Consider the following 23,437-nt stretch of genomic DNA (forward strand, 5'->3'; position numbering starts at 1 on the left):
ATTCTTTACAATGCTTTCTTTATTATATGTCATCAAAAGACTTAGCCGAAACTGATTTGGAAACTTAAAATACTTTCGTGGAATATACTGTTCTCTTAATTTACTTAAAGCAGGACAACATAAAATAAAGTGTAACTCATCTTCAACACCACTTCTACACAGACGGCAATTCAACACATCCACAGTATGCTTTCTGTACCGATAATAATGTTGAGCAATTTCTGAAATACCTAATCTAAATCTTGCCATTATGAATTTTAAATGTTTGTTTAAGCTAATTTGCAAGTACGTTTTCACTTCATGAGTAGTACAAAATGTTCTGTACATTTCAAACCGGTCGCTGTCTTCCTTATGTGAGTTCCATTCCTGCCACCTGCAAACAATCAATCTTTCTTTAAATTCAATGAGAAACTGTTTAATTTCCTGGACACCTTGATTCATCCATACATATCCAAAACCATATTGGTATAATTTACATCGAATATTTGACGCCCAATTTCTTTTACCTTTTTCATCTAAATCATGTAACATCCTATAGGCTTTACGTGACAGTCTGTGATTATCCATTCTCGTTAACTTCAACCAGTAACGAATATAACGTATCGTAGAATTTATGTAAATTGGATATCTATTAGTTTCGCCATATACAAGATCATTGGGCGTTCGCATTTCAATCCCCAGAAGGGAGAGAGACAGAAAGATACGGATACGGATGATTTATTCATCAGGCCATAGCCCCTATGAAGGGGTACACAAACGACAGAGAGAGACAGAAAGAGAGAGAGTGTGTGTGTGTATGTGTGTGTGACAGACAGACAGACAGCTAGACAGGTATGAAGACAGAGACAGAGAGATCGGCATGTTCATCTATTTCCAGTGATATTGTTGGAGAACGCGTTTGTGGAAAATATGAAAAAAATAGTTTTTAACTTTTCCAACAGCCTGAAGCAACTGGTACAGCTATCACCATGGTGACGAATGGAAATTGTGGTCGCCAAGCATTACATGCTAGTAAACGAAAAAGAAAAGAAAAAAAAACCGAACTGCAGTGGTCGTTTTCAACTCTGCATGATAATGAGTATTTCTTAGGTTGCGTACAGGTCACTGCTTCCATTACACTGCAGATTACTTCGGAAAGGACAGTGCTCGTTACTACGGTGGACAGCAATCCAATAAACGTTAACATCGGCTGACCGAGGGCATATCCCATGGTATTTCATGTTTCAATAAAATTCTGAGCCCGGCCACTGCAACTCATGTCGTTTGCCTGAAAAAAAAAAAGATTATCATATCAAAAACAGGAACTGAAACCGACAGCAATGTTACCGCACGAACACACACACACACACACACACACACACACACACACACACACACACACACACACACACACACCCTTAGGGTCCATCTGAAGTGGGATCATTTTGGGGCAATCGATCAGTCCCTGAAGTGTGATTCCATCACTGAAATGAAGAGTTTGAACTATACTCCCTGTTTGGTGATAGAGTAACCATGTCAAACTGATGCACACTAGGTCTGTCGGTTTGCTCTGTTCGGCCAAATTTTGCACCAAACTCAGTAACAAGACGTCCAGCCAAGTCCACCCTGCTCTAGCCAATATAACGCCGTAAATGGCTAAAAGCAATGACTCATAACTTTTGGCCAGGCTCTCGAAACCATCTTGCCAGGTCTTTCGCTCTCCGTCATCTGCTGCGTTTTTTAAGCGTGTTCATTTGGTTTGTATTTTACTTGTCTTTCTGTTCCCTTTTGTCATCACGTTCAGTTCGATTCTGCTCCTCTTCGAATCGCTACTTTCTTTGTTTCTCAGTCAGTGTCGATCACTCTTTCCTTTCTCCTGGGACTAGCGCGGTTCACTATCCTCTGCCATGGTCGGAACCCTGAGGCTGGGTTAGCACTTCATCAGAAGCCCACCCAAGGCCCGGATGGCCTCTCCCGGGTTGGACCGCAACGATGCGTCTTTGGACCGTATCGTGGAAGGGGCGCTCGAACCACAAAAACGTTCGGGAAGACGGCTGACGGGAAACGGGTTGAGCACCACCTCCCAAGCTGTCCCAGCGGGAGGGGGGATACCCGAGGAGTAGCTACGCCACTTGAGTAGTGCAGAGGTGGGTCTGGACTCTTTCTCACAAGGGGATTTCGTGTCCGCCCTCTATCTCCAGCAGTGCACTGAGAAGGCCCTCAGTGGGGGTGTTGCTTTCTCCGTTCCTCCATCTAATGCCGAGCCCCCTCTCCCACCTCCCTCAGTGGGGGGGAAGCCCTGCACTTGGGGAGGGAGGGCGAGGGAGAGGGAGGGGGGTTCGGGAGGGGGGGAGCGGCAGCTTTCCTTTGTCACTCCCAGCCAAGTCACCCCAGGTCTCTTGTGCGTCAGGGAATTCCACCATCCAGCCTGTCTCCCCTGCTGTGGGATGCCTGTGCGGGTCAGTTGGCTCCGGGCTGTCGGCTCATTGGTCCCCTCGTGTTACAAAACATAGCACGACAAGCTGGACTTGACCTCCACCGACATGGCCAGGTTTCTCCCTTCCTGGAGGTCCAGGTGCCATTGATAGGGTCACAGGATGACAGGCGCTCACGGGTGGATTTCACCATTTTATCTGTATTGGGGTGGCTGCCGGGAGGGCCGGGGCGCAACCCCTCTCCTCTCCCTCCCGGACTCAGCCCGGCAACTCCTACATGGCAGCGTGCACTGCCCCTACTAGCGGGATAAACCCTTTTGCGGTTATGGCGACCTCCTCGGTCATCAGCACCTCTCTTTTGAAATCTTTTGCCTCTGGGTCCCCCTGAGTGACCGTCACGGCCATTAGTGCTTCCCTTTCGGGGCCAACTACGTCTGGGTCCCCCAACCAAATCAGGGAAGCCAGCAGTGCCCCCACCCCACCCCCTTCTTCCCGCTGATTTGACCACCAAAATCAGGAGGACCCCCTGAATATGTCCACGTAGGAAGTGACCCAGATGGACTTTGAGGAAGGATTGGAACCACTGTACTCAGAAGAAGATGACTGCACTGATACACATTCTTCTCCCCACCTCCCACGGTGTCAGATTGAGTCCAAGCTGAACACCTGGAGATCAGGCTGAACCCAGTCCGGACCTGACGGAGTTGGAGATGACCCTCCCAAATTTGGTCACTCATGCAGAGTCTGCCCCACAAGCCACACTGTCACCATAATTATACAGCACGACGCCACCTCGAGGACCACTAAACGTCTAAAGAGTCGCAGAGATGGCGCTTAAACTACCCGCATCCACGTGTGTGTAAATGGCTTCAGCCCAAGTCACAGAGAACTGTACCCATCAGCCTGGCTCACCATTGGAAGTTGGACAAACAGAACTTCCCATCACAAACGCACATGGACAGTAAGTTTTTGGAGTCTGCAAAGAAATAGAAATTACCCGTTTGATTACATCCACACCATTTGAGCCAGTAGTTGTTTCCACAACTAAACCAACATGAATCTTGGTCATTTCCATTTTCACAAGGAAAGGTCTCCCCCCCCCCCCCCCCACCTCTCTCTCTCTCCCCACCTCTCTCTCTTTATATAAAACGAACAATTAAATATTCAAAATACTTCGAACACAAAAGTGATTAACCAATATGCGTTTTTGTGTATTAAAAAAAGAAGAAAAGAAGGAGACAGCCATTTTCAAATGGACCCTTTTCAATTCCTCCGTGGGTGTGTGCGTGTGTGTGAGTGTGTGAGAGCGCATAAGCGTGCACTCTTGTACATCCGCGAGCGCGTGACAGTGGTGATTATTCCGAAAATTCCGAGCTGTTGTTTGAAGGCGTTTTGCAGCCCTGATCAATGGGGTCTGTGAGTGGTCGGGCCTTAAGAAGGTGATAGATGATAGGATGTCACCACTGCCATCCATCACCTCTGGCAAACACAAACAGGCAAACAACACGGGGACTCCAACAACTGTCTTCTTTCCCTGCTACCGTTGTTTGCACACTGCGGGCTGTTGCTGTGCTGAAATCGATGTTTTGCAGAGCCGAGTGTTGTGTTTTGTGCGACTATTTAACAAGCCAATTGCACCGTTTCACCGTTACCTGACCGTTTATCCTTTTTCTTCAGTGGTTCACAAATATAAAAACATCAACAAAAAACAGCTTGCACGCAAGCAAGCAAGCAAGCACACACACACACACACGTACACACACACACACACACACACACACAAACACACACACACGCGCGCGCGCGCGCGCGCGCGCGCGTATGCACGCGGGTTGTCGTTGAACGTGTTTCTTTTTTTCTACTTCTTTTTTTTTTTTTTTTTGGAGGGGTTGGGGGGGTGTTGTTTTCTGCGTCCAGCATCTTGTTCCATGTGACGACAAAGCTTCAAGCTTATAGCACCTCAAGCAAGTGACCCAACTATGCGTGATGTTTCATCCAAAAAAGTGACATGAACTGTAACAGACAGCTATATTAAGATCCTCATGCTGCTGTCATTATCATCATCATTATCAGTTTTATTACTATCACACACCAGGGTTGGAAATGAAAACAACAACCACCACCAAAACGGAAGGCATCACAAAAACAAAAAAACAAAACAAAACAAACAAAAAAATCCTGGAATAGAAAATCGCGTCCTCTCCCCCAACCCCTCCCAGCCACCATTACATTCGCTCGTGATATCTAGTGTGTGCGTGTGCCTGTGTGAGTTCTTGTGCATACAGCCGTTTTTATCATGGTCATAGCTTCATTATACCTCCTCTGCTCCCAGGCCATCTCTTTCTAACCCTCCGTTCATCTTCGCTCCCCTCAACTCCTGCCTCTTCCCCCACCCCAACATACACACACCATCACTCTCTCCCATCTCCGCACACATACACACCATCACTCTCTCTCACGCACAGCAATGTCCATCATAGAAATAAGAAAGTTAATAAATAAAAAAATTTAAAAAACCCAAAACCACAAAACTCCCAAGGGATGTTTGATGTTATCTGGCATGTCTTACTGAAATGCGCTTTGTCATCTCACCACCTTTCCCCCTCCCTTCGCCCCCATTCTCCGCCCGTTCCTCACTGCCCCCCTCACCCTCCTCCATTGATTCAATTTACAGTAACTCAAAGGATACGTTTGTACGTGTAGAAGTCCCGAGACCTCGACAAAACACAATGCAGACCGGTGACTGGAATGTGGCCGACAGCAGAGATCCGCAGCTAAACATGGTGTGTAGTAAAACGCAGACCTACTCAGCACTGCTACACACAGCTGGCTGGTCCCAACTTCTCAGGGACTGCAGTCACTGAAAGGAATCCAGCACTCCATTTCCTTTATCCGTTACCGCGTCACCGTCGTAGTAGAGGTGACCCATGGAGTTAATGGGAATTGTTCCAGCTCCAATTTTCGCTGCACCGCTGCAAGAGGATTTAACTCATGCCTGAAGCGTTTATTCGACGCAGGTTCCCCCTCGCCCTTCTCTCAACCTAACTTCTCCTCTGTCGGTTTTCAACTTTTCTACCCCAGGCGTCACAACTATCATAACAGAGGAATAAACTGAATTTCCCATCATTGAATGTCATGTGGCAAACTGATTTCAAAAGAGATTATCATGAATTACATTGGACTTTCGCTGGGGAAAAGTGTCCTCCCTTTTATTTTGGATAATAGTTTCCTATTGCTCATGTTGATGCCTGGAGCAACATACTAACGCCGGCATGCTAAAGTTGAAAATTCATTCCTATGGCTTTTCTTTTTAGTGTTTTTTTCTCCATAGTCTCTCTTCGGCTGCAAGCCGTGGGCAGCAGACGAAAAGAGCCACGGGGCTGGATCCCTCTATTTTCCACGTAGAAGACATGACGGCATTCCACACAGATACCACCCTGCTCCTCTGCCCTGCAGTAGCCCCTCACACCCGTCCTTCATTTACGCGTGAAATGCCGGGAAATGAAGTTTCGTCAGGCGAAAAGCTAATCTCAACGACGCGGGAGCCGCTCTTACAGCATAAAAGGCCGGAAAGTTTCGGCTCTATCAAGCACGCTTTTAACAATCTTTGACGGAATATTCCAACGCCAGAGCAGATCCTGGTGAAGGGGTTTGGGTGCTGCCACAGCCAGCGGAAAGGATCAGGCCACTTTGAAGAACGATGCGATAAACGCCTCTCCTGCATGCACTGGCAAGAGAGTGTTTTGAATGACACGGTTGGAGTGAGAATGTCAACAAACTAAGCAAGTTCGATCAGTTCTGGCTCGCATCTTAGCGCATTGGGTTACGCTGCTGGTCAGGCATCTGCTTAGCAGATGTGGTGTAGCGTATATGGATTTGTCCGAACGCAGTGACGCCTTCTTGAGTAACTGAACTGCTGAACCTCTCAAAATGTGACAGCTTTCCTGCCTCACTCTTTCGCTAGGGACTGGTTATTCTGGTAGACTTTTGTTAGGGACAAGTTACCCGTGTGACACAGACTCTCCGACAGGGCTTTCGCAGTGGGAGATTTACTAATTGACAAAAAAAAAACCCAAAAAAAACAAAAACAAAAACAAAAAAAACAATCGATATAAACGGTTAACTGCATGAGACAATCATTGGGACAATATTATTCACGTATGACTTTCATTATGGGAAATGTTCCCTCATATGAGTTTGCTGTGGGCAGGTTATCCACAAGGTAGCCATTAGGGATAACTTCTTACACAGGACTGTACACGTTATTTGCATAAAACTATCATCAAAATTAAGTTACCATTGTCAGACAGTCATCAAAATCAGGTTACAAATATAAGACTTTCAAAGGGACCGGGTTATCGATGTAAGTGCTTGAACCTTCACCGCTTAAAATTTCGTTTAAAGCTTCCACTAACCACGTCTACAACATCACCTTACCACGCTTGAAGAAATGAAGACTGATGAAGAATCTCACTAAACGTGAATCTGTTCCTAAACTCATCATTTCTGTTTGCACTACATTGGTATTCCTGCATAGCCCTGAATTTTCACCTAAATCATTACCATGCTGTGCTGTTTTACATAAATAAGCTGGTTTCGTCATCAGTCAGTGATTCATGTTTTTTGTCTCCATATCAGTTAACGTTTGTTCTTGAATAGCTTGCTATGTGTGGGTAAAACGTTACGAAACCTCAAAGGCAACAGAATACTTTAACAAAAGCAGAAACTCCCTATAGACACTTCACCGTGGGGCATGACAGATTACCTTGATCATGAAACTCTATTAGGGTAGGTATGCCTAACTGCGATCGGCGTGTAATTCCGAACGGTTTGTGTACCGCCCCACTCCAAAGCGTTCTCATCACACACATTTCACAATTTAACTTCTGCTCCGAACTCGACTTCTGATTCCTTAATGAATATCCATTTAAAAGAACCAGTCAAACACCAGCTATGTCAGGCTATTTCCGCGCTTTTTCTTCTCTTCGCGCACCACAGCCGACCAAGTTCTCAATCGTTCTCTCAAAATCCTAACACATTGGGAAGCAAATAGTAGTAAGGTCTCTCAAAATCCTAACACATTGGGAAGCAAATAGTAGTAAGACTTGAACTTTGATAGTTTAAAATAGCTTATTTCAGAGGATATATTGCATGAAGTTTGTGCATTGTTGACAGTTTAAAATATCTTATTTCATAGGATATATACCATGAAGTGTGTGCACTGTTGACAGTTTAAAATTACCTTTATTTCACAGGATATATAGCATGAAGTGTGTGCATTGTTGGGAGAATGTAAGAAAACATGTTGGTGAAAGATCAGAACGTGTTTTGACAGAAATCTCCAAAAATATTAATGTCGTTTGCAGTTAGACCATGGGATATTTTGACGTGAGTCTATATGCGAACAATGCTGCACATTAATTTTATTGGGCGCTCTCAAAAATGAGTTTGTGTGGGGTGAGTGTGCTTAAATGTGTGTTTGTGTGTGAGTGAGTGAGTGAGTGTGTGTGTGTGTGTGTGTGTGTGTGTGTGTGTGTGTGTGTGTGTTTGTGTGTTTGTGTGTCTGTGTGTGTGCGCATGTGTGATCAAAACCAACAAATAAACAATCTGGCGCGATGCTCCAATGATGTTTATGTTATATCTAAGACCTGCTTCTGTTTGGATTGTCCACATGTTCCCAAACATTTGACGACCGTACAACCTGCTATCAGTACAATACACATGCTGAGCTGGTTGCTTCGACTGGGTCGTTCGCAATTAAGCCTGCCTACCCCACAGGAAGCGAAGACATGGGCATAAAATGATGTCGAAATGATGACGAGACCCACCATGCGCCCATTAGCTACTGATAATGGCACGTGCGGCGGTAATACTTGTGTGACGTCGTTTAGAAGACAGGTTCTATTGATGCAGACTCAGTCGATTGAAGACGCAGTCCCACAGAGTGCTGAAAGGGCAGAATACATATTAAACTGTCATCGACTGTGCGTATTAGCAGTACCCCATCAGTCTGTACACACACAGTCTATGGATTCGAGTGTTTGTTTTGTTTGGTGGCTTGTACACCTTGACAGGTGACGAAATCAATGAGTTAACGAGTGGTCTGTTTTAGTAAGCTCTAGTTAACACTGGCATCCATGCACGCGTGACTGACAGGTTACCCTGCAATACAGAGGAAATTGATATTTAACGGAGACGATCAGAAGTTGAGAAGATGTAACTTTTGGTACCTCTCTCCACCCCCCTCTCTCTCTCTCTCTCTCTCGCGCGCGCGCGCGCGTGGAAGCGATTCGATATTGGAATGAGTTTATCGAACTTCTTGATTTTACATCAAATGATGAAACGTTTACATCAAATTTTAACCGGTATAAATTATACATATTTGCGCAGATGTATCATTGTTATTTCACATACTGAGGGTGGATGTCTTCCAATCCATAATTAGTTAAACCTTTGTGTCTTAGTGGTCAAAGATATACTAATCAGCATTTCATGTTTGATTGTCCACGTTTGGTCTTGTTTTTAAGTATGAGAAATCAGACTGTCGTTAATCGACTGCTTATTCTGAATATTCTCTTAGTTTTTATCTCTTGTGTTGAGTTTGTTTCCCGTGAAAACTACATTTGTGCTTAGACGTTACACGCACACAGAACCTGGACAAGCTCAGCTATTCCAAGCAGAAAACTTAACTCCTAACTAAAGGTTAAAGGTTACCGTGGCAGTAGAGGGCGGAAGTGGTAGAAAGGCGGATAGGAATTGTGGGTCAAATAATAAATGTTTGCACAAATGTCCTCGAGCACTCCCGTGTTTTCTGCTTAATGTCTCGTGTCTTCTTCCCCCCCTGCAACTTTGGTTTTTTCCCCCTCCCTTCCTCCCGACATCCAGTACTCCCCTTTCCTACCAACCCATCCCTTTCCAGACAACCCATCCTTTTTCTACCTCTTCACATGAAATCTCCGGCATTAGGACCACCTCCAGCCCCTCGATCCTAATCCCCCCTCCCTCCACTTGGGCCCTCTCAGCCCACTTTCCACCCCCCACCCCCCCACCCACTGCCACCCCCCGTATTATCGGCGATTGTCAGAAAAGGTTTGGCAAACTGTCCACTAGCTGCCTCCCCCCGGGTCCACTTGCAGGCGGTGGCCCCTCCCTCCTCCCGCCACATCATTACTTACATCTCAGCTACGTTAGCCTCTCTCCACCCCCTCTCCCACTTCTTCTATTCTGTTGGCGTTAAAAGCCTGCCATTGGCCGTCCCTGACCTGTGAATGCAGGGAGTCAACGTGGGGGAAGTTAAGGGGGTATGGGGGTGGGGGTGGGTCGGTGCGGTGGGGAAGTGGTAAGCAACGGTGGGTTAGAAAGGTGGTGTGTTAGTGTGTGTGTCCGTATGCGCATGAGTGCGTGCGGATGTGGTGGGTATAGTGTGTGTGTGTATCTGCATGTACACGCATGTGCACGTACATGAATATGCCTGCATATGTCCCCTGTGAGTGTGTGTGTGTGTGTGTGTGTGTGTGTGTGTGTGTGTGTGTGTGTGTGTGTGTGTGTGTGTGTGAGTGAGTGAGTGTGTGTGTGTGTGTGTGTGTGTGTGTGTGTGTGTGTGTGTGTGTGTGTGTGTGTGTTCATGAGAGCTTAAAAACGTTTGCGGGAAGTGGACAGAGAAAACTCGAACGTTTCGCCACGCCCCCATTACAACAAATATTTTTGTTTAAATCATTAAAAACAAAAGAAACTAACTGGAAAGAAGAAGAAGAAAGTAACAATTCAGGAGGAGCAGAAGTAGGAGGAAAAAGAGACCAATTAAAGTAACAAGAAAGGAGGAATGAAAGAAAGAAAAACATAAACACTTAATGAAGTCATAAGCCTAACTTGAAGGTTGAGAAACAAATCAAAGAGCGAAAGAGAAGGACACACGCACTCTCTCTCACACACTCACACACACACACACACACACACACACACAGAGAGAGAGAGGGACAGACCGAGACGAAAAGAGTGTGTGTGGAAGCGGGCGCGCACGCCAGTGCATGTGTGTGGGGGAGAATAGAAGGGATAGCGGACAAAGCGATAGAAAGATGGCGGCTCTTTACTTATTTGTCTATCTACTCCACTGATTCCTTTATTTTTCGTTTGCTTTTGAGTATCTGTGCGGAGATACTTAGCATCTCTCTGATACAGATCGTGTTGAAAATTGCTTCTGACAGAATAGGTTTTTTACTGCTTTTTTTTCTTTCTGTCTCTCGCTTTGGTGAGTACATCTTAAATTTGTTATTAAAAAAAAAAAAGGCGCAAGTGTGGCATAACTTTCAAATTCGAGAGAGAGAGAGGGCGGAATCGAGGAGTGAAAGAGGTCATCTCTTTTTAATTTGTGGGTACGTAATTAAATACTTAACTCTAAAGTTTATCAGAGATGGCTTTGAAACTACTTTTCTGTGTTCTTATGACGTGTGATGACATGCCACGACGAGGATAGATCATAATAATAATAATAATAATGGATACTTATATAGCACACTATCCAGAAATCTGCTCTAGGTGCTTTACAAAAACGCTTTTGATAACATAAAACATTATATCTATGTTACATACACACACCAAAATGTGACCACACACACACACACACACACACACACACACGCACGCACGCACGCACGCACACACACACTGCATACATACATTTTAACATACATGTGTATCTAACAGCTACCCTAACATATACACACACATAGGCAGGCACATACTTACATAAACACACATCAGAGATCATCAAGAGATACCTTAAATTATTTTCTGTTATCCAGCTTATACAAAATATTTGCATGCTGCAAGCATTCTCGTGAGAAAGAAATTCTTTGGATTCTTGGAGATGGGGCTGGGGGACAGTTATATTGGGTAGGAGAGGGGTGTGTGAGCAGGAAGCATCATTTGGTTCGATACGTGATGTGAAAAACAAAGACAATTATCACGAGAGACGAATCATGAGGAAGAAAAGAAACATGTGTGGCCGGCAGGGGGGTATGGGAGGGAACGAGAAGGGGGTGGGGAAGGGACAGAGTGCAGAAGACAATGGACTATTAATACAACCAGGTCAACGTGCTTCATGACTCATCCCCAACACTGAACGGGCAGACCGCTCAACAATTCTCACCTCCACCCTCCCCAGTCGCCAGTCATTAATCCCCACTTCCTCGTCGGCACAAGACGAGCAAATTCGCGCAGGAATTATCGCGCGAATTCCTATATTACCAGCGATCAGCGCACGTGATGACATATAACATGGTTCTATCCACCACTGACTCTCAGCTGATGCAACCAAGACAATTGAATGCGCTTTGTTTCTCTCAAGATTGGATTACTGCAATTCTCTTCTGGCCGGCCTTCCCAAATATCTGTTAGATTTCATCGAATTCAGAATAACGTTGCCAGATTCATCTGCACAGCTTCTAAATTGGACCATGTTTCTCCTCTCCTTCAGTCTCCCCACTGGTTGCCCGTTTCTGATCGAATAGACTATAGGCTATCCATCCGACCTATGGACAGATCGTGTTCTTTTCAATCGCCAAAGACGTGGAACAAGCTCCCTGATAACCTCCGTCATTCTGACTCCTTTGCATCTTTCAAATCTGGTCTCAAAACTCACCTCTTCCCTCTAGCAAAAATATCAGCAGGAACACTGAGCAAGGTAATTCTGAAAGTAATAAATCACGACCAAGTTGGACATATTAAAGGGAGAAGCATTTCAACAGTAATAAGAACAACTGACGATGTCATAGAATACTTAAATCATACAGACAAGGCTGAATATCTGTTTGCTATAGATTATACAAAAGCATTCGATTCAGTTTCACGAAGTCTCATGTCTAACTCCAAAATGTTCGATTTGGCGAACAGATGAGAAAACTGACTCTCAATAACAATACATTCAGCAGCATAAATCATGGAGGGTGGGTCTCTCAAGCATTCCCCGTAACCTGTGGCATTAGGTAAGGCTGTCCCTTTCCACCTTTGGACTTCATACTATCCGTTGAACTACTGGCAATTAAGATAGGGAATAGTAGTAATGTAACAGGAATCATATTACCAAACAACAAGGAACAAACTGAGGTGTTTTTCTGTTGTTGTTTTTGTGTGTGTGTGTGTGTGTGTGTGTGTGTGTGTGTGTGTGTGTGTGTGTGTGTGTGTGTGTGTGTGTGTTTGTTTTGTTTTGTTCTGCTTTTAAATAAAGCAACTAGCTGATGACACAACACGGTTTCTTCAGGATAAGGAAGACATGTGTGCCTCTTCTATCATTAGACAATTTTCAAAGTTTACACAACATTTTATGAGAGTTGTACTGTCTGTCCAATGATACCATTTATGAAGTTTTCAATGTGTTGCCAAAATATTTCAACATGGGGACATTCCTAAAAGAAGTGTTCGATGAAGTCTACTTTGTCCCTGCAAACTGTGACTGTGCATTTGTTGTCGTTTACTACTTTAATTTTGTGCAGTAAAATATTTCCTTCAATCTAATTTCCCTTGTGACTTTGTGAGGAATTGTCCATATCTGTTCGTTAACTTCAACACCAGGTTTTCTTTGCCAGCGCATGGTTTTATTTCATCCTTTTGTGTGTCTGGTATTTGTAGAAGAAAATTATTTTTTCGGCCAGGGAAGAAAGCCACGTGCAGAGCACAAAAAAGAAGAAAAAAAGAAAAAAACCCAAAAAACGAAAACAATATACTCTGTGGATATGCATGCAACTGAAGCAATACACACACACAGACACACACACACACACACACACACACACACACACACACACGTTCAGTTGTGGCATAACCACTTCTTTGCGTAACCTGTGCTTGACTATATGTGTATGCATATGTATATGTACATAAATACATGCATGTGTATTCGTAGGTGTGCGCGCGTCTGTTTGTGCGTGCCATTGTGTGCGTATGTGTGGAGGGCAGCTGCTATGTACATATGTATGTTAAAATGTATGTATGCAGTTTGTGTGTGTGTGTGTGTGTGTGTGTGTGTGTGATGTTACAAAAGTATTTTGTAAAGCACCCAGAGCAGATTTCTGGATGGTGTGTAAGTATCCATTATTATTGAAATCATTATAAGTGTGCCGTTTGTAGACTGCGTGTTTAGGAACTTTAATTATGAAGCGGTTCTTTTGAGAATGTATTCACAAAATTGACTCCCGCTGCACGCCCATAACCTCCCGGCGCCCCGTGGGAAAGTGATGATAAAAAGGACTGGACCTGAACCACCCAAGACTGACATTACGCCACACATTAATTAAAAAAAATACCCAATACAGTTTGCCTTTACTCGATATTGTAATCGATACTTGAAATACTTAAAACATGAAGGGAACCCAGTTGTTTTCTGGACAAAGGTGTCAGTTTGAAGAGTTCCATCAAGATCTTTATTTCTTTATTTAGAATGTTCACCGGAAACATCAAAGAACTGGGCAAGGTGTAGTACAGCACGGCGAATCACAGAATGTTCACCGGAAACATCAAAGAACTGGGCAAGGTGTAGTACAGCACGGCGAATCACAGAATGTTCACCGGAAACATCAAAGAACTGGGCAAGGTGTAGTACAGCACGGCGAATCACAGAATCCGACCGCCGTCCTTACTTTTCGGTTCCAGAGGAAGGTTAGGTTTGGATTTCAAAGTGAGGGACGTGGACCTAAAAGAACAAGACCTGACAGCATTACATATCAGCCAGCAAAGACCTGACAGCATTACATATCAGCCAGCAAAGACCTGACAGCATTACATATCAGCCAGCAAAGACCTGACAGCATTACATATCAGCCAGCAAAGACCTGACAGCATTACATATCAGCCAGCAAAGACCTGACAGCATTACATATCAGCCAGCAAAGACCTGACAGCATTACATATCAGCCACCAAAGACCTGACAGCATTACATATCAGCCACCAAAGACCTGACAGCATTACATATCAGCCAGCAAAGACCTGACAGCATTACATATCAGCCACCAAAGACCTGACAGCATTACATATCAGCCACCAAAGACCTGACAGCATTACATATCAGCCACCAAAGACCTGACAGCATTACATATCAGCCACCAAAGACCTGACAGCATTACATATCAGCCAGCAAACAAGCACAATACGTTAGGTCGGTCCTACAAAAAAGGCACACAGTGCTGTGTAGCGCAATAATCGTTCCGACAAATCTTAGAAAAGCACACATTTGTAAGCCGGTTACGCAATGTCCGTTAGAGGTTGTGTACCCATGCAGAAGCGATTAAGTTACTGCAGCTATTCACTGTTTAATAATACGTGTATAAAATCGCCAGCTAGCGCGGTTTGTCCTTGAAAGGTAATGCACACCCTCTCCCCCATCAGTTATGCAGTGCGACGGCTCCTGACATATTTTCCGAACAGGCTGACAGACGGACAGACACCATGGTACAGCCCTCCACTCTGTGGTACGGACGACAGAACAAAGCACAGCCAGTCCTGGACGAGTCTCGGTATTGGCCCAGTATGGGGCCTTGATCAGCTGTGAGACGGATAGGGAGTGGGGTGTACAAGGGCGGGATCGTGGCACACTGTTCCACAGGATATACTGGCCAGGGTGTAAATGAAGATTGATGACATTAGCAATCCAAAACAAGGTGACAACAGCCAGCAGTGATTACCGCCCAGTTCCCGACACCTCCACTCCTCCTCTTCCATGTTCAATGATTCAGCGGCCCTTTCCAATTTCCGTGTCGGTCCCTGCCAGCTAAAACCAAGACCATCATCGCCACAACACACATTGGGTTCCCTGGACTGCATAATGTGGCGTGAACCACCCCTACCCGCCTCGTCCCCCAAGCCACTCTGCAGGCAGATGTTACATCCATTTTTAACGATCTCTCCCTATTCGTCGTTTGTTTGTTGCGCAGCGGGGAGCGGAGAGAGAGGGGGTAGGGGAGGGGGGGTTCAGGAGGAGGGTGGGGGTGGGGTGGGGAGCGTAGAAATGATGAAAAGCCGTGGTTGTACACCTGATAAATCACACTGATGACTCTCACACTGCACCCCACCCGTTCCCTCTTCACGCGCCATTGCGGCCAGTGGTGACAGTGTGGACAGCGTGCAAACAAAATGCCCGCATAACTAATGCTGCAGGGATGTGACATTAGCTTCGACCGGTGACAGGCAATAGGGGAGACACGTTCAGCGTTGGGAAAGAATGAAACAAACACGCACACACATGAAAGGAGAGGGTGTGACGGGGTGAATGGAGGGCGATAGACACACACACACACACACACACACACAGGTAGGCAGAGACAAGATGACTAACACCCTGAACAACAAGAATACGAAAAGCACAAGCATGTAAATACAATGATGATCACATACTAAGAACACACTTCAAACATCCGACCATACATTTGACTACGTGAACAACTTTGCAAAAACACAACCTCACGCATGCTCTCAACACCAATACCAGTACCCTCTCACTCCCACCATCACCACCACGACCACGACCAACTGACCCGCCGACAGACACAGAGGACATGAGGTGACAAGACAAAAGACCCCGAAGAGCGGCCCTATCAGTACGTCAGTGTCGCACTGACCTTTACCTGTCGGGATGGGCGGCAGCAGGTGCGGGGCAGGGGAGTAGCACTGGATGCCCTTGGAGGTCCGGTTAGCCGTCGTCCTCAGGTCCGGGGGGTTTAAGCTCCTGATACCGCTGCTGCCACCGGGGCCACCGCCCAGGGACGTGAATGCGCAGTGGTAAGTGTAGTGCTTCTCGAAGTCTGGCAGGTTCTGGATGTGCAGCGTCAGCTGGGAAGGGTGGGGGGGGGGGGGACACCAGAGAGAGACGGAGTTACATGAAATTGTGTGTGTGTGTGTGTGTGTGTGTGTGTGTGTGTGTGTGTGTGTGTGTGTGTGTGTGTGTGTGTGTGTGTGTGCATGCATGCATGCGTGCGTGCGTGACCTGGTGGCAGCGGTGGTCATGAGCTGGTGAAGACCGAAAAGAATGCTCAATATATTCCTTTGTTGAATAATACTTTCTTTTCGTCAAAGTTTTTGTTGCCTATTGTCCAGCCGACCGCACAGGGCCATACCAGGACTGTCAAACCATACAATTGCTCAACTGCTCCAACACAAGTCTGTCACATTTACAAAAAGAAACAGACAAACCCACAAATCACAGTTCATGACACAGTATTTCAACCATTTAGCTCCTTTGGGCAAATAAAACTAGGCTATGCTGAGGACGCCAGCCATTCTGCTTAATTTTTCATCTCTAGATTACAAAAAATCGTAAAAAAAGAGGGAAAAGCAATACTTCAAAGCCAAACAAAAATTACATAAAAAGGCCATATAGGCAAATAACACTGCAGAATGGGCAGCTAGTGCCCATCCCAATGTTTACATCTCACTACCTAGTCGCCAGAGCAAGAAAAGCACAGATAGTATATAACAGACTGCGGAAAAGAGGGAAAAAAATGTCAAGGCTTGCTTAAATAAAGAAAGGGGAATGGATTGGGAAGGCAGAAAAAGGAGACAACAGTGAAGGAGGAAAAAAAGGCAGAAACAAAGAGAGTGACAGAAAAGAGGAAATTTCTAGCACATAATTTCCAGAAGGCGGGGATACTATTTATACTGAAAGACCCCCATTGGGGGATTTTCATCGAAGAAAACCAGGAACCGAACCAAACCAAACCAAACCAAGTACCAAGCCTGATACGATGAATGTAACTTACTACAGAACAGACTTCCGCTCAAACGTCATCAACTTTTAAATTGTTTCTGTATCACACCCGCTAAAATGTTAACCTGCGAAACAGAGTGAGGGAGAATGTGAAAGAAAGAAAGAGAGAGAGAGAGGGGGGGGGGGTGAGATAGACAGACAGACAGACAGACAGGCAGGCACACAAACACAGTGACACAGAGAATCAGAACTGTTAACATCGAAATCCTTCCCCCACCCCAACCTCCTCCCCACCCTTAACAGGAGAAAAGCAGCAATAAGAACAGAAACCAACATCAACAACAAACAACATAACTAGGAGCGGTGATTTTTAGGGGACCTCACCAGCTGGTCCTGGTCCTTCTGGATCTGGTTGGGCAAGACCAGGGTGATCTTGGTGCACTCCTCGCCCTGGTAAGGCAGCCACCGCTTGGGGATATCGCTGCCCTGACATTCCGACTTCAGACTGCACCTGAAACAAGCCACACACAACCATCGTGCATACATACATTTTAACGCACATGTGTACCTAACAGCTACCCTCAACACATACGCGCACATAGGCACGCACAAACATACATAAACACACATGCGCGTGCGCACCCCCCCCCCCCCCCCACCCCCACCCCCACCCCCCGCACCTCCCCCCTCCCACACACACACACAATATGTATTCATATACATGCATGAAGTTATGTACATATGTATACAAACATAGTCAAGCACAGCTAACGCAAAGGAAGTGGACCTGCCACAATTGAACTTACTGATGAGGGAAAAGGTGAGTTTTGAGACGAGATTTAAAAGATGCATGGGAATCCGAATGACGGAGGTTATCAGGGAGTTTGTTCCACGTCTTTGGCGATTGAACAGAAAACGATCTGTGTCCATAGGTCTTACTTCTGACGTGAGGTATCCTGAGAAGTCGAGTATCCGAGGAAGAACGGAGCTGGCGAGACGGAGTTTTGATATGGAGGAGTTCAAAAAGTTACTTGGGGCCAGATCCGTTGACTGCAGGAAAGGTCAGAGCGGATAGCTTATGGTGTGTTCGATCAGAAATAGGCAACCAGTTGAGAGACTGAAGGAGAGGAGAAACATGGTCAAATTTAGAAACTCTGCAAATGAGTCTGGCAGCGTTATTCTAAATTCGTTGGAGTCTGTCTAATAGATATCTGGGAAGACCGGCCAAAAAAGAGTTTCAGTAATCCAATCTTGAGAGAACCACAGCGCATACAAGTGACTTGGTTGCATCGGCTGAGAGATAGTGGCGGACAGATCTGATTCTACGCAGTTCCAAATAGGCAAATTTACTGATATTCGAAATGTGCTGTTGTCTCAAAACACATACATATAAATTTGTACACTTAATATTCATACACGTATATATTTCTACATTTGTATACATGGAGAGTGAGAGAGAGACGTGCACACATACATACATACATGCATACACACATACATACACACTTACATACATGCATATATGCATATGTTTCTTTCTTTTTCATATATTTCATTTGACTTTCGCCAAATATTTGAGTGTCTGATGCTTCAGTTTGTAAAGAACAAGGAATTCATTATCGTTCTTGTTCTTTTTTCATTTCTTAGATTAGAAAAAAATGGTACAGGTGGAAAACTTTCTTTTTGAAATATTAATGGTGCAATATGTGTGGTCCAATACACAATTCACTCATGAATAGTCTAAAAACATCATCCTTAAACTGCCAGGGGCTAAGTGCTTTTCAAAAAAGGAAAGATGTTTTACAATACTTAAGACAAAAACAATATTCAGTCTATTTTTTTACAAGATACACACTTTACAAAAAAGATGGAGAGACAAATAAGGGCTGAATGGGGTTATGAGTGTGTTTTTTCATCTAATAATTCTAGGTCACGAGGAGTAGCTATCATGCTGAATAACAACTTTCAGTTCAAAATTAAAAAAACCATTACAGATACTCATGGTAATTATATCATTTTGGTCTTAAACATATTTGATATTGAAATTCTATTGGTAAAACTTTATGGCCCTAACAGAGATGACCCTATATTTTTTGAAGAAATTCAGAAAAAAGTTGAAGAGCAAGAAATTTCTAACGTCATAATGGGAGGGGATTGGAATTTAGTAATGAATCCCAACGTAGACTACCACAATTATAAGCATGTGAATAATCGGGGAGCACAAGAAAGAGTTTTAAAGATGATAGATGACTTACAGTTAGTAGATATATGGAGGGAACTCAATACTGAAGTCTTAAGATACACTTGGAGGAGACCAACTCCCTTACAACAAAGCCGTCTTGACTTCTTCTTGATCTCAGATAACCTGGTTAGTGATGTTAAAGACGCTGATATTTTGTACGGTTATAGAAGTGACCACTCTTTAGTCAAAGTTGACTTAGTATTTAATACAGAACCCAAAAGAAAACCTTTTTGGAAATTTTACTCATCTTTACTTAGAGACAGTGATTATATTAAGTTAGTGAAAGAAACAATAGAGAAAATAAAGGAACAGTATGCAGTATTACCTTACACACGAGAAAGTATATGTAATATCCCGAATGATGAAATTCAGTTTACTATAAGCAGCCAGCTCTTTTTAGATGTGTTGATAATGGAGATAAGAGCAAAAACTATAACTTTTGGAATAAGAAAGAAAAAGCAACAAATAGAAAAAGAGGAAATGTTAGAAGAGGAAATACAACGACTCGAAAAGGAAGTTCGGTCGTATGATATAATTAGAGAATTGCAGGAGAAGACGGAAGAGCTCATACAGTTAAGGAAATTGAAAATGGAAGGGATAGCTTTAAGATCTAAAGCAAGATGGGCATCTCAGGGTGAAAAAGTAAGTAAATATTTTTGTAATCTTGAAAAACGTCACTTTATCAGCAAACACATGTTAAAGTTATTTACAGATCAAGGTAATATACTGACAGAAACAGATGAAATACTAAAGGCGACAAGGCATTATTATGAAGACCTATACAAAGAACAGAATGTAAAAGATTTAGATATTAGTGATTATGTAAACAACTTACCCAGACTTGATGAGACAGAATCAAAACAACTAGAACGATTAATTACAAGACAAGAAGCCACAGATGCTATCAGACGAATGCAAAACGACAAGAGTCCAGGTACAGATGGAATGACTGTAAATTTTTTCAATTTTTTTTGGAAGGACATTAGTGACTTTGTTGTGAGATCACTGAATGAAGGATTTATAAGTGGAGAAATGTCAACAACACAGAAAGAAGGATTGATTACATGCCTGCCAAAAGGGGATAAACCAAGGGAATACTTAAAAAAACTGGAGGCCTATATCCTTGTTAAACGTTATTTATAAGATAGGATCAGCATGCATAGCTAGTAGAATTAAGTCAGTCCTGCCTAAGTTAATAAATGAAGATCAGACAGGTTTCATTCCAGGTAGATACATTGGTGATAACTTAAGAATACTATATGACATCATGCATTACTTAGAAAAAGAAGACATAGGCTTACTAGTTTCAATAGACTTTGAAAAGCATTTGATTCGGTAAACTGGGTATATATGAACAAGGTCTTAAACGCTTTTGGATTTGGAGAAGATATATGTAAATGGGTAAGCACTTTTTATAGAAATATAAAGTCATATGTCATAGTAAATGGTAAGGTATCCCAGAGTTTCAGAGTGCAAAGGGGGTGCCGCCAGGGAGACCCGATTTCGCCATACCTCTTTGTATTGTGCTCTGAAATTCTGGCATGCAAGATAAGGGAAGATGAGGGTATTAAAGGTATTAGCATATTGAACACTGAATTTAAAATTAGTCAGTTTACTGACGACACAGCATTTACGTTAGAGGGAGATAAAGAATCGTATGAGAAATTATTCGAAACATTAAATAGATTTGAAGAATTTTCAGGTCTGAAGTTAAATTATGAAAAAACGCTAAATGTTTGGTTAGGGTGTATGAGAAATTCGAAAAGGAAGTATTTCCCAGAAAAGAATATGAAATGGAATCCCCCCAAATTCAAGATTTTAGGTATATGGTTTTTAAACGATCTATCAAAACTAACTGAAGTGAACACAAGGGATAAATTAATAGAAGCAAAAAAATTATTCAAGATTTGGTCAAAACGTATATGCACACCCCTCGGTAGAATTGCTATTCTCAAATCTCTCATACTTTCAAAGCTAATATACTTATGGATTCTTCTTCCAAACCCTCCAGACAAAGAAATAAAAGAATTACAGAGACTATGCTATGAACTCGTATGGGATAAAAAGCCAGATAAAATTAAAAGAAAATACTCAATACATAATGTTGCAAATGGAGGAATAGGTATACCAGACATAAAAAAGTTTATACATGCTCTTAAGATAACATGGATAAGGAAATAAAACACAGGAACACCAAAGTGGAAGAGAATCTTACTTATAAAATGCCAAGAAATTAACTCACTACATCTTTATGGTTCAAAAAAGTTTCTGACTATCGAATGTAACCAATTTTGGAAAGATGTTTTTCAGGCATACACGAATTTTACGAAACAAATAGAATTAAAAGAGCCACACGAGGTACTTGCAGAGCCCCTCTTTTATAACGACAAATTTAGAGTTGGTAACAATACAATCCACTACAAATGTTGGACAAATAAGAATATATATCTGGTTAGAGATGTTGTTGATGAGAATGGGTGCTTCCTTAGTTACACATGCTTTACAGAAAAATATAATATTAATGTAAATTATTTAGTGTATATGGGATTGATACATTCGATAAAAAGTTACTTAATTACACATAATATTTATCTAAGTGATAAAACTTGTAATGAACAATCGAAAGCACTACACTTAATATCCTCTACTTCGAAAGGCTCGCAAATATATTATGATATACTTCTTGAACCACTCTTTATTTACAATATAAGTTCTTTTGTTAAGTGGGAGCAAAAATTAGATATCATTGTTAATTGGGTAACCACCATGAAGCAAATAAAAAAAGTAAAAGAGATAAAATTAAAGTGGTTTCGAATTAGAATTTGTCACAACATTTTAGTTACAAACAAAATTCTGAAGAAAATGGGTATTACAAACAGTGACAAGTGCAATTTCTGTAAAAATGAAATAGATTCAGTACAGCATTATCTATGGTTTTGCAAGTTCTCTCAATTGTTTTGGAAGGAATTAGAGAACGTTTTAAAAGAAAGATGTCATACTTGCTCAAACGTCAAGTTAAACATAGAATTAGTTCTATTTGGAAATGATGAAATTACAAAAATAGATGAAACTTTCAACTATATTATTCTTGTTGCAAAATATTTTGTTTATAAATGCAGAATAAATAAGATTAAACCATGTATAGAGCACTTTTTGAATGATTTAAGAAATAGTTATAAAGTAGAAAGATATATGCATTCAACGGAAATGTTAAGCGTTGTATTTATGAGAAAATGGTGTCCACATATAAAACTTCTTGAAAACAGTAACCCATAACAAAATATTATGAAAGATCAAAATGCACAATAATAATGAAGGCTCAATGATATATATATATATATATATATATATATATATATATATATATATATATATATATATTATTTTTAAAAACTTGAACAGATGTACGTGAATGTGTAAGTATGCGAGTATGTAAATAATATATGCATGGGTGTATTCATGTGCACTTATGTATCTGCAGTAATAATGTTTAACATGACTGTGTAATGGGTGTTTTATATAGTCACGTATAGAAAACTAGAGGAAATGTGTTCATACATAAGATATCCTATGTGTGTGTTGTGTTCTTTTCACATTACGTTAGCGAAGCAAAGTGTCCATAACTCTATGCTGATGCTATTATATGTTATAAAACTGCACTGTTACACATGATGAAAATGTGTCCACCTTGACCAAATTGATAGAACAATATATTATAAGTATAATGACTTATGATGACGATGTTATTGTTAATGTACACTGTATTCATTTTTTTTTCTTTCTTTGTTCCTTCCCCTTTCTTTTCCATCTACTCTGAATTGTTATAATGAATTCATGTACACAATAAAACGGTGGTCGACCCAAGAAAGTCCGGGAAAAAAAAAGAAAAAAAAAAAGAAACTCTGCAAATGAGTCTGGCAGCGTTATTCTGAATTCGTTGGAGTCTGTCTAATAGATATCTGGGAAGGCCGGCCAAAAAAGAGTTTCAGTAATCCAATCTTGAGAGAACCACAGCGCATACAAGTGACTTGGTTGCATCGGCTGAGAGATAGTGGCGGACAGATCTGATTCTACGCAGTTCCAAATAG

At 42.6% G+C, this 23,437-nt stretch overlaps 1 protein-coding gene across 9 annotated transcripts in view; it reads right to left on the reverse strand.

Annotated features, from left to right (window-relative positions):
• LOC143284774 (plexin-A2-like) overlaps positions 1-23,437 on the reverse strand; it is a 561,646-nt gene that overhangs the window by 201,488 nt on the left and 336,721 nt on the right. For 8 of the 9 annotated variants that reach the window (XM_076591753.1, XM_076591756.1, XM_076591755.1 and 5 more), the window contains 2 exons: positions 17,492-17,618; positions 16,023-16,233 (listed from right to left, as the gene is read on the reverse strand). In XM_076591753.1, the coding sequence (XP_076447868.1) occupies positions 16,023-16,233; positions 17,492-17,618 (338 nt within the window). The remainder of the gene's footprint in view (positions 1-16,022; positions 16,234-17,491; positions 17,619-23,437) is intronic. The other variant, XM_076591759.1, reaches the window with a different exon arrangement.

Source organism: Babylonia areolata, chromosome 8 (assembly GCF_041734735.1).
Source record: "Babylonia areolata isolate BAREFJ2019XMU chromosome 8, ASM4173473v1, whole genome shotgun sequence".
Taxonomy (NCBI): Eukaryota; Metazoa; Mollusca; class Gastropoda; order Neogastropoda; family Buccinidae; genus Babylonia; species Babylonia areolata.